This window comes from Nycticebus coucang, chromosome 18 (assembly GCF_027406575.1).
Source record: "Nycticebus coucang isolate mNycCou1 chromosome 18, mNycCou1.pri, whole genome shotgun sequence".
Lineage (NCBI taxonomy): Eukaryota > Metazoa > Chordata > Mammalia > Primates > Lorisidae > Nycticebus > Nycticebus coucang.
Genome location: NC_069797.1, coordinates 42,583,163 through 42,595,923, shown reverse-complemented (window position 1 = coordinate 42,595,923; position 12,761 = coordinate 42,583,163). Strand labels below are relative to the sequence as shown.

General features: G+C 37.7%; 1 protein-coding gene and 1 pseudogene across 4 annotated transcripts in view; both read left to right on the top strand.

The window, feature by feature from the left end:
- VMP1 (vacuole membrane protein 1) overlaps positions 1 to 12,761 on the top strand; it is a 156,465-nt gene that overhangs the window by 20,414 nt on the left and 123,290 nt on the right. For all 3 annotated transcript variants that reach the window (XM_053569065.1, XM_053569067.1, XM_053569066.1), the window contains exon 2: positions 11,715 to 11,816. In XM_053569065.1, the coding sequence (XP_053425040.1) occupies positions 11,741 to 11,816 (76 nt within the window). In that variant the 5' untranslated portion in view covers positions 11,715 to 11,740. The remainder of the gene's footprint in view (positions 1 to 11,714; positions 11,817 to 12,761) is intronic.
- LOC128570119 (annexin A7-like) lies at positions 4,453 to 6,480 on the top strand (annotated as a pseudogene). Its single transcript, XR_008375527.1, has one exon. The product of XR_008375527.1 is annotated as an annexin A7-like (transcript).

Genomic DNA, 12,761 nt, shown 5'->3' with positions numbered 1-12,761 from the left:
AAAAAAAAAAAGAATCTGTGGGCGGCACCTGTGACTCAGCGGGTAAGGCACCAGCCCCATGTACTGAGGGTGATGGATTCAAACCCAGCCCTGGCCAAACTGCAATAGAAAAAGTAGCCGGGCGTTGTGGCGGGCACCTGTAGTCGCCGCTTTGGGAGGCTGAGGCAGGAGAATCACCTAAGCCCAAGGATTTGAAGGTTGCTGTGAGCTGTCACACCATGGCACTCTACCAAGGGTTAATAAGTGAGACTCTGTCTCCAAAAAAGAAAACAAGAATTTGTGTTAGATTCCTATTTAAAGACATTTCAATCTTTTAAACAGGCTAAGAATACTTCATATTTACTCCCACATCAGGAATCTTACTGACACTGTTTCATCACAGATTTCCAAAATTAATACTACTTACACATTGAATTGTGAAAAGTGGCTATCCTTAAAAATGATGATTTCATCTGATCCTAGCTATGTATACTAGAGCCCGTTTATTCCATAATAATTTTTGACACATTTCTTTGTAGTACATTTTGAAATATTTACATTGATGAAAAATAATTAATTTTTGTTATCTTAACACAAACTAATCTTATTCTGATTCTGTAGATGCTTCTGTTATGTAGGCTGTGGAAACCAGTTATGTAGAAATATGAAAAGCAAGTACCTGTTAGTGAGTACTTGGGGTGGTACTCACTGTGATTACTTTGGAAAATTGTGACATTCATGAAAAGGACATGCAGAAATTAATATTAAGTGCCTGCTATGTGCCAGTCACTATGTGGGGACTAAAGTAAAGAAGCTAAATTACTGAGATTCCCTTCCCTAAGGCAAAACAAAAACATCCCATAGGGATGGGAATGCTATGTAAATATGCTGAAATGAAGAAAAATTATTTAATTTAAAGTCACATAACTAGTAAGTGATGGTGGTAGTAGGTTTTTGTTTTTGTTTTTTTTTGAGAGAGCATCTCAAGCTGTCCTTGGGTAGAGCACCATGGCATCATAGCTCTCAGCAACCTCCATCTCTTGGGCTCAAGTGACTCTTGCTTCAATTTTTCTATTTTTAGTAGAGACGGGGTCTCACTTTTGCTCAAGCTGATCTTGAACTCGTGAGCTCAAGCAATTCACTTGCCTTGGCCTCCTAGAGTGCTAGGATTACAGACGTTACAGGTGTGAGCCACTGCGCCCAACCCCTGGTAGTAGTTTTTTAGCTATAAAAAGTAAAACTACTTTGAGCTGGGAAGAACAGAATTAGAATAGGGTGAGTGGGTTTAGTCCTGGTATGTGGAATACAGGTAAAATACATAGTCCAGCTGTGTCTTGTCCTCATATGACCTCTATCAATCAATCAGGATATATTGACAGCTTTCAGGCACCAAGTTCTCCTATTTCCCTTTAAATGGGTTGTTTTATAATTATGAATATGATAATGAGTAAAATTAACAAGGTATGTTGATAGTACATTAAGTAGTTGAAATTTGAAGACCTGATAAAGTACATGAGGAAAAAGGATAGGCTGGCCATGCAGTTAAATCCTTTCAGGGCTTCTGGAACTTGGTAGAGATATCACATTTCAGGGTCTGATCCTCAGTTTTATAGTTTAGAAATTTGAATTAGATAATGTATAGCTGAATGTACTCCAGGATGTAGAATTTTTCTAACCAAATTGATAAACCCATAATAGCAGTTTTCTAATACTATGAAGAAAAATATTACTATCTTATAGCATCTGAGTCCTATTAATTGTACTAGTCTTGTTTGTATTAGTCTGCTATGGCTACCATAACAGAATACCATAGCCTGGGTGGCTTAAACAACAGAAATTTATTGTCTTACGGTTTTGGAGTTTGGAAGTTCAAGATCAAGGCGTCAGCATAGGTGGATTCTGGTGAGGCCTCTCTTACTTACAGACCCCTATGTTTTTTCATAGACTTTGCTATGTGCACAGGCAAAAAAGAAAGTTCTCTAGTGTCTCTTCTTTAAGGACATGAGTCAACCTTACATGACTTCATTTAACCTAACAAATAAGGAGGTTAGGGCTTCACCCTGTGAATTTTGGTGGGCAACAGTCTGTTAGAAGCATATTCTCTCCTTATAAACCAGTCCACATGAGAAGCCATATTGGCAGGATAATCAAAGTCCTTGATAATTATGATGCTGTGTGCCCCAGTAGGCGTGAGATTTATAAATCTAATAACTTCTGGTGTAGTGTGCTAGAGATATACAGTAGAACCTCCACAGTAAACCACCTCCCTACATTGACCACCTCAAGTTGACCTAATTTTCATAGACCAGACATGTACCACATATATATATTAGTATCACCTCCATATGTTGACCAGTTTGTTACATCAGTCAATTTACAGAGGTTCTACAGTATTTATTGTTTTTGTCTTGCTGATCCTTGCTTATAAAACCAGTCACTTTATTCTGTTTTTTAGTCAGGCAGTATAGTTAATAATTTTATGGTTTTAAGGACAACCTAATAATATCTCCCAGATTAAATAATTTTCAACTTAATGAGATTTCAGTCTTCAATTCTTAAATCACGTTTATTAACTAGCTTTTACACTAGTTTACTTTTGTAGATTGAGCTTGTCCCTTTCGTGTTTTTTTCTTTTTTTGAGACAAAATTTCAGTTTATTGTCCTCTGTAGAGTGCTGTCATGTCACAGCTCATGGCAACCTCAAACTCTTGGGTTTAAGCGATCCTCTTGCCTCAGCCTCCAAAGTAACTGGGACTACAGGCACCTGCCACAATACCTGGCTATTTTTAGAGACGAGGTCTCACTCTGGCTGAGGCTGGTCTCCAACTTCTGAGCTCAGGCAATCCACTGGCCTTGGCCTCCCAGAGTGCTAGGATTATAGGCGTAAGCCAACGAGCCCAGTGAGCTTGTCCTTTCAGAATTTTTTGAAAAATAATCCTCAATTTGGTTTCATGGGGTGGAAGTATTTTCCTAATAGGTCATCATACCCTAAGATCACCCTATATCTAGGTCTTGCCTCCAAATTTGTCACTAATTTGTTCTGTGACATTATACGAGTCACTGTACCTCTGGGATATTTATCTGTGATTTATAGGATGGGCTTTAATACTGTTCAAGTTCCCTTCTGTGATTTTGATTATTTTTGCAGAGTATTCATAAAGTACTGTCATGTGGAACATCGTTGTGCTTTTGAAAGAAAGAGAATTGTCCGTATGTAGAGGGTATTTAAGACTCAGTAAATAGGTGACAGCATTAGGGAGAGAGTATAAAGAGAACACCAAAAGGAACCTAGGATCAGGCTTTGAAGAACTCAGGAAGTAGAGCAGGAGGAGCTGTCTGTGGAATGACCAGAGAAATAGAAAGAAAAATAGGAGAAAGTATTTCAAGAAAGAGGGTGTGGATACTTGTGTGAGGTGAAGCTAAGGGATTCAGTAAGATGCATCCTTTGGCTTTGGCAACATAAAGGTCATTGGTAATCTTTACAAAAACAGTTTCTTTTGATTCGTTAGGACAGAAGTTGTATTGCAGTGGATTGGAGCATAGATTTGGTGATGAGGAAGTGGAGTGTGTATGTAGGCGACTCTTTGGAGAATTTTGTGTGTGAAGGAGGACTGAGAAATGGGAAATATTGAATAGTGCTTATCTGCTGGTGAGAATAAAGGAGGAAAGAGTGATTACAGAGAGAGGGAGAACTGAAGGGGCAAAGTCCCTGAGAAAGTGAGAGAGGGTGATAGGTAGAGGACACTACCCTACTTGTAAAAAGAGAAGGAATGCTAACATGGCTGAAGATGTAAATATTTCAGTAGGTGTAGTAGTAGGCAGGGGAATTCTCTCTGCTTTTGTGATTTTTTTTTTTTTTTAAAGACACAAAGCCCATGGCTGGGAATAACAAAGGCGAATGTAGGGTAGGAAGCTTGAAGAGAGAGAACAAGGTATGAAATAGATACAAGAGTATAAAAATATTTATTGAATCATCAGTTTGAGATTGGCATCTCAGTACCTGGCACATGATGGACTCTTGATAAATTGTTTATGAAATGAGTAAGTGAATTTAAAGTGATCGAGCAGTTGTGTGGCTTTTCTCCAGTTGTTTGGCTGCTCAGGTAGAACATAAGAATGTAGGTGGTTCCAGTGGCTTTGCGGTTTTGCAGTACTGGGGAAAGAGGAAGCAAAGAAATTGAGAGTATTTTCAAGGGAATTTTAAAAGGCAAGGAATAATGTAAAATCCTTTAGAAAACGGTTAAAATGTAGAAAACTTTTGATGCTTTTATAAACTTAACTATTTAGAACCCCAGTGGTTCTTTTATTTTGATTTTATTCTTAGGATATTTGTAGCCATTCTAAATGGTCGAAATTTTAAAAAACAAACAAGGCTTTTCTTTTGAGATTCAATCGCCTTCTGTCACCTTGGGTAAAGTACTGTGAAATCATCATAGCTTATAGCAACCTCAAACTCGTGGGCTCAAGCAATTCTCTTGCCTTAGCCTCCCAAGTAGCTGGGACTACAGGTGTGCACCACCAAGCTTGACTAGTTTTTTTCTTGTTTTCATTTTTTTTGTTTGTTTGTTTGTTTTGAGACAGTCTTATTTTGTTGCCCTCAGTAGAGTACTGTGGTGGCATAGCTCACAGCAACCTCAGACTCCTGGATTTAAGCGATTCTCTTGCCTCAACCTCCTGAGTGGCTCTGGCTGGTATGGAACTCCTGACCTCAGGCAGTCCGGCTGCTCGGCCTCACAGAGTGCTAGATTACAGGTGTGAGCCACTTTGTACTAGCCACAGAGTGCTAGATTATAGGTGTGAGCCTAGCTTTTTCTATTTTTGGTAAAGATGGGTCTCCCTTTTGCTCACGCTGGTCTTAAACTCCTGAGCTTAAGCAATCCACCTGCATTGGCCTCTCAGCACAAAAAAAAGGTTTTGATGCTTTATAAGCTGAACTGTTTAGAACTCCAGTGGTTCGGCTGCTCCAGGGGTCAGAATGTCATACCCAGGCTATCCTCCTACAGGCTACCCACCTTTCCCTGGATATCCTCCTGCAGGTCAGGAGTCATCTTTTCCCTCTCCAGGCCAGTATCCTTATCCTAGTGGCTTTCCTCCAATGGGAGGAGGTGCTTACCCACAAATGCCAAATAGTGTCTACCCAGGAGCTGGAGGCTAACCTGCACCTGGAGGTTATCCAGCCCCTGGAGGCTATCCTGGTGCCCCACAGCCAGGGGGAGCACTATCCTATCCTGGAGTTCCTCCAGGCCAAGGATTTGGAGTCCCTCCAGGTGGAGCAGGCTTTTCTAGCTATCCACAGCCACCTTCACAGTCTTATGGTGGTGGTCCAACACAGGTTCTACTACCTGATGGCTTTCCTGGAGGACAAGCTCCTTACCCTAGTCAGCCTGCTGCGATGACTCAGGGCACTCAAGGAACAGTCAGACCAGCTGCCGAGTTTGGTGCTATGAGAGATGCAGAAATTCTCCGTAGAGCAATGAATGGTTTTGGGACAGACGAGCAAGCAGTTGTGGATGTTGTGGCCAACCGTTCCAGTGATCAGAGGCAAAAAATTAAAGCAGCTTTTAAGATCATGTATGGCAAGGATTTAATGAAAGATCTCAAATCAGAGTTAAGTGGAAATATGGAAGACTTCCTGTTCATGCCATCTACATATTATGATGCCTGGAGTTTACGGAACGCAATGCTGGGAGCAGGAACTCAGGAACATGTATAGATTGAGATTTTGTGCACAAGAACAAATCGGGAAATCCAAGAAATCGTCAGATGTTATCAATCAGAGTTTGGACGAGACCTTGAAAAAGACATTAGGTCAGATACATCAGGGCATTTTGATTTACTTGTATCTATGTGCCAGGGAAACCGTGATGAGAACCAGAGTGTAAACCACCATATGGCTCAGGAATGCTCAGCAACTCTATCAAGATGGTGAAGGAAGACTAGGGACAGATGAATCTTGCTTTAACATGATCCTTGCCACAAGAAGCTTTCCTCAGCTGAAAGCTACCATGGAGGCTTATTCTAGAATGGCTAACCGAGATTTGTTAAGCAGTGTGGGCCGTGAATTTTCCGGATATGTTGAGAGTGGTTTGAAGGCCAGCTTGCAGTGTGCCCTGAACTGCCCTGCTTTCTTTGCTGAGAGGCTCTACTATTCCATGAAAGGTGCTGCCACAGATGACTCCACCCTGATCAGGATTGTGGTCACTTGAAGTGAGATTGATGTTGTGCAGATAAAACAGATGTTTACTCAGATGTATCAGAAGACTCTGGGCACAATGATTTCAAGCCACACAAGCAGAGATTACCTACGGCTTCTTTTGGCCATTGTGGGCTAGTAGGAAGGATGTTTTTTTTCTTTTCTTTTTTTTTTTTTTTTTTTTTCTCACATGAATGAAGCTATTCAAAGCAGTGACTGACCTGCATGCAGCAGTATCAGCCATCACCTAACTGAAAAAAGCTTTTTACTAAGGACTGTGTCAGGGTTATGTGCTTGGTTTGCACATGTTATTGCCTTAATTCTAATTTTTCTTTGCTTGTTTAATTTTATGATATAGTTCTTTCTTTTGGGAATGGCAAAAGTTTTGAAAAGTTGCTTTTCAAATTGCCCATTTATTTTGTGTATGAAGAAATAAACTGATGACAAATAGATAACTTTGTTCTTACATAATAAAATTTCACACTATTATTTTTATTTTCTGGAGAGAATTTTTGAAACTGTTCTTCTTAAGCGCATTGTGTAAGAACACATTATTTGCTCAAATGAAAATTTCTGTTGCAATATCTTAAAAACAAAACCTTTAAATAATTATGCAATACCATCGTTACAAGTATAAACTCAAATGGTCCCATGTTATTCTGTATAAAACTCTTTTATCTCTTGATGATGGCTCAATAGGAAGGAGTAAATGAGTTCAATTATGAATGTTTTGCAGGGGGAAAAATTTTAGAATATTTTCTTCTTAATACAAGCCATTTTGTGTCCTGTGTATCTTTTCACCACAGATTAATTATATTTTACTTATGATGTAGGTGAATGAACTTTCTTTGAAATGGTTCAAACTATTTGAGCCCACGTAGTTTTAAATATTTGCAGAACCTAAGTATAACCACTAGTTAATTGGCAGATAGAAATTCTTTAACTCTTTTATATTGTTCCATTTCAAATATCCTAAGTTGATTTTTTTATTAATAAAATTCAGGGTTCTGGAATAGATTTCCATTTCATAAACATTTTGTGATGCTCTGGCCTTAACATATTTTCACAAAATGACTTCATCTTTTTTTATAATTGCTTGGGCTGCATTATCTTTTAACTACATCTTTGCAAAAGCATAGCTTAAGTTTGCAAAATCAAACTTTGAGCTTCTGTGAACTCTTCTGAATGTATTGTCCTCTGAATTCCCATAGTACTTTCTTCCTCACCATCGTCTTTATCTACATATATATTGAATTCACCTGAAAGATGAGTCAACGCATTAATATTTTATATACTTTACCTCATTTGATCCTCATAATAACTCTTTGTGTTTCATGCTTTACCTATTTCATAAATTATACTGATCTTTAGAGAAATTTACAAACTTTCCCAAAGTTTTGTTTTTTTAGACGGAGTCTCACTATGTCACCCTCAGTAGAATGCTGTGGTTTCACAGCTCACAGCAACCTCCAACTCTTAACTCTTGAGCTTAAGCGATTCTCTTGCCTCAGCCTCCCAACTAGCTGGTCTACAGGCACCTGCCACAATGCCCGGCTGTTTTTAGCTATAGTTGTCATTGTTGTTTGACCCCAGGCTGGGTTCGAACCCGCAAACTGTGATGTATGTGGCTGGCGCCCTAGCTGCTGAGCTACAGACACCAAGCCAAACTTGTCCAAATTCATAGTTACTTGTGAAACTTGGATTTAAGCCCAGTTCTTTTAGACTCTAAAGGCTGTTTTCTTCCCACTAAATTGAACCTTGTTTTTCTATCTAATTTTATTTAATTTTTTCTACAGAGTCTCACTCTCTTGCCCTGGGTAGAGTTGCTGTGGCATCATTTTAGCTCATAGTATCCTCAAACTCATGGGCTTGAGGAATCATCTTTCCTTAGCCTCCCTAGTAGCTGGGACTACAGGCACCAGCCACCATTCCCAGCTAGTTTTTCTGGTTTTAGTGGAGACGGAGTCTGGCTCTTGGTCAGGCTGGTCTTGAACTCCTGAGCTCAGGCAGACTACCCACCTTGGCCTCCCAGAGTGCTAGGATTACAGGTGTGAGCCACCACGCCTAGCCTCTATCTAGTTTTATTTTTTATTAAAATACCTATTTTAGGGCCCAGCACAATGGCTGATGTCTATAATCCTAGCACTCTGGGAAGCCAAGGTAGGTGAATTGCTTGAACTGAGGAGTTCAAGACCAGCCTGAGCAAGATTGAGACCCTGTCTCTAAAAATAGCCAGGCATGATGGTGGGCGCCTGTAGTCCCGCTTCTTGGGAGGCTAAGGCAAGAGAATTGCTCGAGCCCAAGAGTTTGAGGTTGCTGTGAGATACGATGCCATGGCACTCTACCAAGGGCAACAAAATGAGACTCTGATCTTAAAAAAAAAAAAAAAAAAGCCCCATTTCATTATATATAGCCGTATGGATTTCTTGTACTTATTTGACTTTTTTTTTTTTTTACACCAGACTATGATCCTCTTGAAGACAAGGACTTTGTCTTATTCACGTTTATCTCCTCACTGCCCATTAGAGATCCCATTACTTTTTAAATAAGTGTTGAATGAGCAACACTGGCATCACTGATAGGGTAGCAGTGAGGCACATGCTGTGAAGTTGTTTTTCTAGTTTAGGCAGTTTGTAGGTTTACTGCTTCATATACCTCTTACCCATTTGATGTGTTAGCATTTATAGTTACACACACCCGCATACACGCAGATAACAGGTGCATGCACACACACTATTTCATTCACATATCCTTTGAAAGGGACAATAATTTGTCCTCATATTATAGATCCTGACAAGGCCTACAGACCGTGACATTTACTTAAGATCACATAACTAGTTAGTGGCAAATTTGGTATGCAAATCCAGATTTTCAGACTTTAGATCTTACAAGTATCTACTTGAGTCTATCTATGCTAATGGAAACCTATACCTTATTTCTCCATATGTTTATGTGCTCCTTGAGAAAGGAAGGCAACAAAACAAAGGTGTTTACAAATGGATTGTATCTAAAAAAGGAGAATCTCTGTTGCAATGATGAAATGTATACTTTTTTTTCAGTCATTCAATGTATACTTTTGTTCAATCACTTGTTTTCCTTTGTAAAGGTATGCTTTTGGAAATAGTTATTATAATTAGAAGTTTAGTCAAGGAATAAAATAGCACCAATAAAGAAACTACAGGAAGATTTAGCCTATGACTATATCATATTCTAATCAGCTAATTTAAATCTAACATGATTTCTGGTACATGCAGGGTGCTGTGCTATTCATTTAATACTTGTGGAATAAAATAGGTAAACATATTCGTACAGGCATCTTAAAAAGTTATTTCTTGAATTTTCTTTTTTAATACTGTAATTCTCCAACTCATACATTTGGCTTTGAATTCAGAACTGTCACTAAATCAGCTAACAAAGTAGAAAAATTTGACTACTTGGTCATAAGAATATTCTTAAGCGTGAGGCTATTAAATACAGAGAAAGTGAAAGCAACTTGTAGAATAGTATACCATTTTTTTCCTATGAACATATTTAGTTTTGGTGTTTTATGCTGATGAATTTTCTTAAGTAGCTTTATTCAAACATAATTCACACACCGCATAGTTAACTCATTTAAACTGTATAGTCAGGTGGTTGTTAGCGTATTCACACCTATGCAACCATCACCACGATTTTAAAATATTTTCATCACCCCAAAAAGAAACTTGTAACTTATTTGCAGCCAGTTTCCAATTCCCTTCAGTCAATCTACTAATTTACTTTTTGTCATTATGGATATGCCTATTTTGGACATTTCATAGAAATAGGAATCACAATATGGTCTTTAGTGAATGACTTCTTTCACTTAACTTAATATATTCGAAGTTAATCGAACCTGTAGCATCTATTCTCAGCACTTCATTTCTCTTCATGGCTGAGTAATATTTCATGATTTGAATGTACCATATTTTCTGTATCTATTCATCAGCTGATAGTCATTTGGGTTGTATACACTTTTTGGCTATTAACAACACTACTGTGAACATTTATGAATTACTGAGCCTTGGCAGCAATGTTTTACCTTTTTGTTTTGGAGACAGAGTCTCACTTTGTAGTCCTCAGTAGAGTATTGTGGTGTCACAGCTCACAGCAACTTCCAACTCTTGGGCTTAAGCAATCCTCTTGCCTCAGCTGGGACTACAGGTGCCCGCCACAATGCCCAGCTATTTTTTGGTTACAGTTGTCATTTGTTGTTTAGCTGGATGGAGCCAGCTTCAGTGCATTGTGGCTGGTGCCGTTATCACTGTGCTACGGGCACTGAGCCAGTGTTTTACCTTTTGATAGATTATTTTCCAAAGTTTAAACCATTTTACATTCCCTCCAGCAGTGTATAAGGGTTCGGATTTCTTCATACCCTCAGAAACACTTGTTATATCTGAGTTTTTTATTATGGCCATCTTCCTAGGCATGAGGTTGCATCTAATTGTGATTTAATTTGTATTTCCTTGATGGCTAAGGGTGTTGAACATCTTTTCATGTGCTAATTTATTAGCCATTTGTATATCTTTGGAGAAACATTTATGTAGATCCTCTGTCCATTTTTAAATTTTGATTATTTGCTTTTTATTATTGAATCGTAAGAGTTTATTATATATTGTAGATATAAGCTTCTTCTGAAATATACAATTTGCAAATATTTTCTCCCATTCTGTAGGTTGTTTTCCCTTTCTTGATGTCCTTTGAAGAATAAAAGTTTTAATTTTGTTTGAAGTGGTGTGTTTTTTTGAATACAAAGATTTGATTTATTAACACCTAAGGATTGTACAATCATAGGCAATCTAATGTTTTTGTGTAGAATAATTATGTCAGTACAATTTATATGTTGCATTTCAATGATATAAATAAAAACATTTATACCTGTCATGAAGCATGATATAAAAATATATTTAATGTATCTTAAACATTTAAAAATTTTTGTCTTCTGTGCCCAGATTTTATCTTCCGTTCAGTAGAACTGTTTTTTAAATAAAACTCATCTGTGGCCTTAGATGTATATGTCAACATTTTTAACATCTTTGGTAATATCTATTTTTTCTAATGTTAAAAGGAATATGAAAGATAAAATGGTAGCAAGGGAAAAATGATAGGGTAAATTGTGAGTAGACAATGTATATGATGTTAAATTATGAATTAGAATAACTTTAGACTTTATAATTTGTCAGTATTTGCAGGTGCTAATACTTGATATCCTTGGTCTGTGGACAAAATGCCTCCAAATTTTAATCTGGAAAATCACTGGAAAAAATTATTTGGAAAAGATTTACAAGTACACAGCTTTTATATTTTACAGATTGTATTAGACTTTCTGTGTAACTTGTTCAAATCTTGGTAACAGAAGAAAAAAAGCATAAACACATTTTACATTCATGTGGAATATTATTGTTATTTATTCAGGATGTTATTCCTTAATACAGGATGTTATTCCTGTATTAAGTTTTATTCAGCCATAATTGCAAAGCAGAAGTATATAATGTTATTGCTGGGTTTTATTTTGTTGTATTAGCTCCTCAAAAGTTACTGATCTATGAAATGGCAGAGAATGGAAAAAACTGTGACCAGAGACGTGTAGCAATGAACAAGGAACAACATAATGGAAATTTCACAGGTAAACTGTGGTGGTTTGGAGAGAGGGGCTTTATGAATTTAAATGATATACCTTTCAAATATTATTTATCTGTTATTAATATTGTCATTGTAAATCAAATCAGAGTCAGGGCCAATAGGTAATTTTTCATAGTGATTGTAGAAACAGCCTGGCCATAGTCACATAGCCGTGTTTTGTCTAATGGTATGTGGTAAGTCTTTATTTGGCTTAGTGCTCAGATTTATCATGGTATTTTGTAACTTTAAAAGTAGGTTATAAGCCGGATGCAATGGCTCACAGCTGTAATCCTAGCTTTGGGAGGCCTAGGCAGGTGCATTGCCTGAGCTCAGGAGTTCAAGACCAGCCATTGCAAGAGAGAGCACCCATCTCTATAACTAGCAGGGTGTAGTAGTGAGCTCAGGAGTTCAAGACCAGCCATAGCAAGAGAGAGCACCCATCTCTGTAACTACCAAGGTGTATAATTACCCAGGAGGCTGAGGCAAGAAGATCGCTTGAGCCCAGGGGTTTGAGGTTGCTATGAGCTAAGATACCACCATACTCTCCTGAGGGCGAGAAACCAAGATTCTGTCTCAAAAAAACTCAAGAACAAACACACAAAAATATAGGTTATAAATTTACTCATTACACTACTCTTAAATATACGATTATTACAAAAGTTAGAATGTGATTATTATAAATTTATTTCTAAGTTTTAATTTGAGATGAATAAACTTACCTGATAACCAAATTGGGATTGATAATAAATTTTGATATATTTGACTCTTATTTATCCATTTACCCTGAAAATGATGGCTTTTATTGATATGGATGATTTAAATAGGAACTTTCCTTGGTGCATTTAAAGGAAAATGAAACGTTTTTCTTTGCTGATAATTGTACTAGTTTTCTTTTTTTTTTTTTTGTAGAGACAGAGTCTTACTTTATTGCCCTCGGTAGAGTGCCATG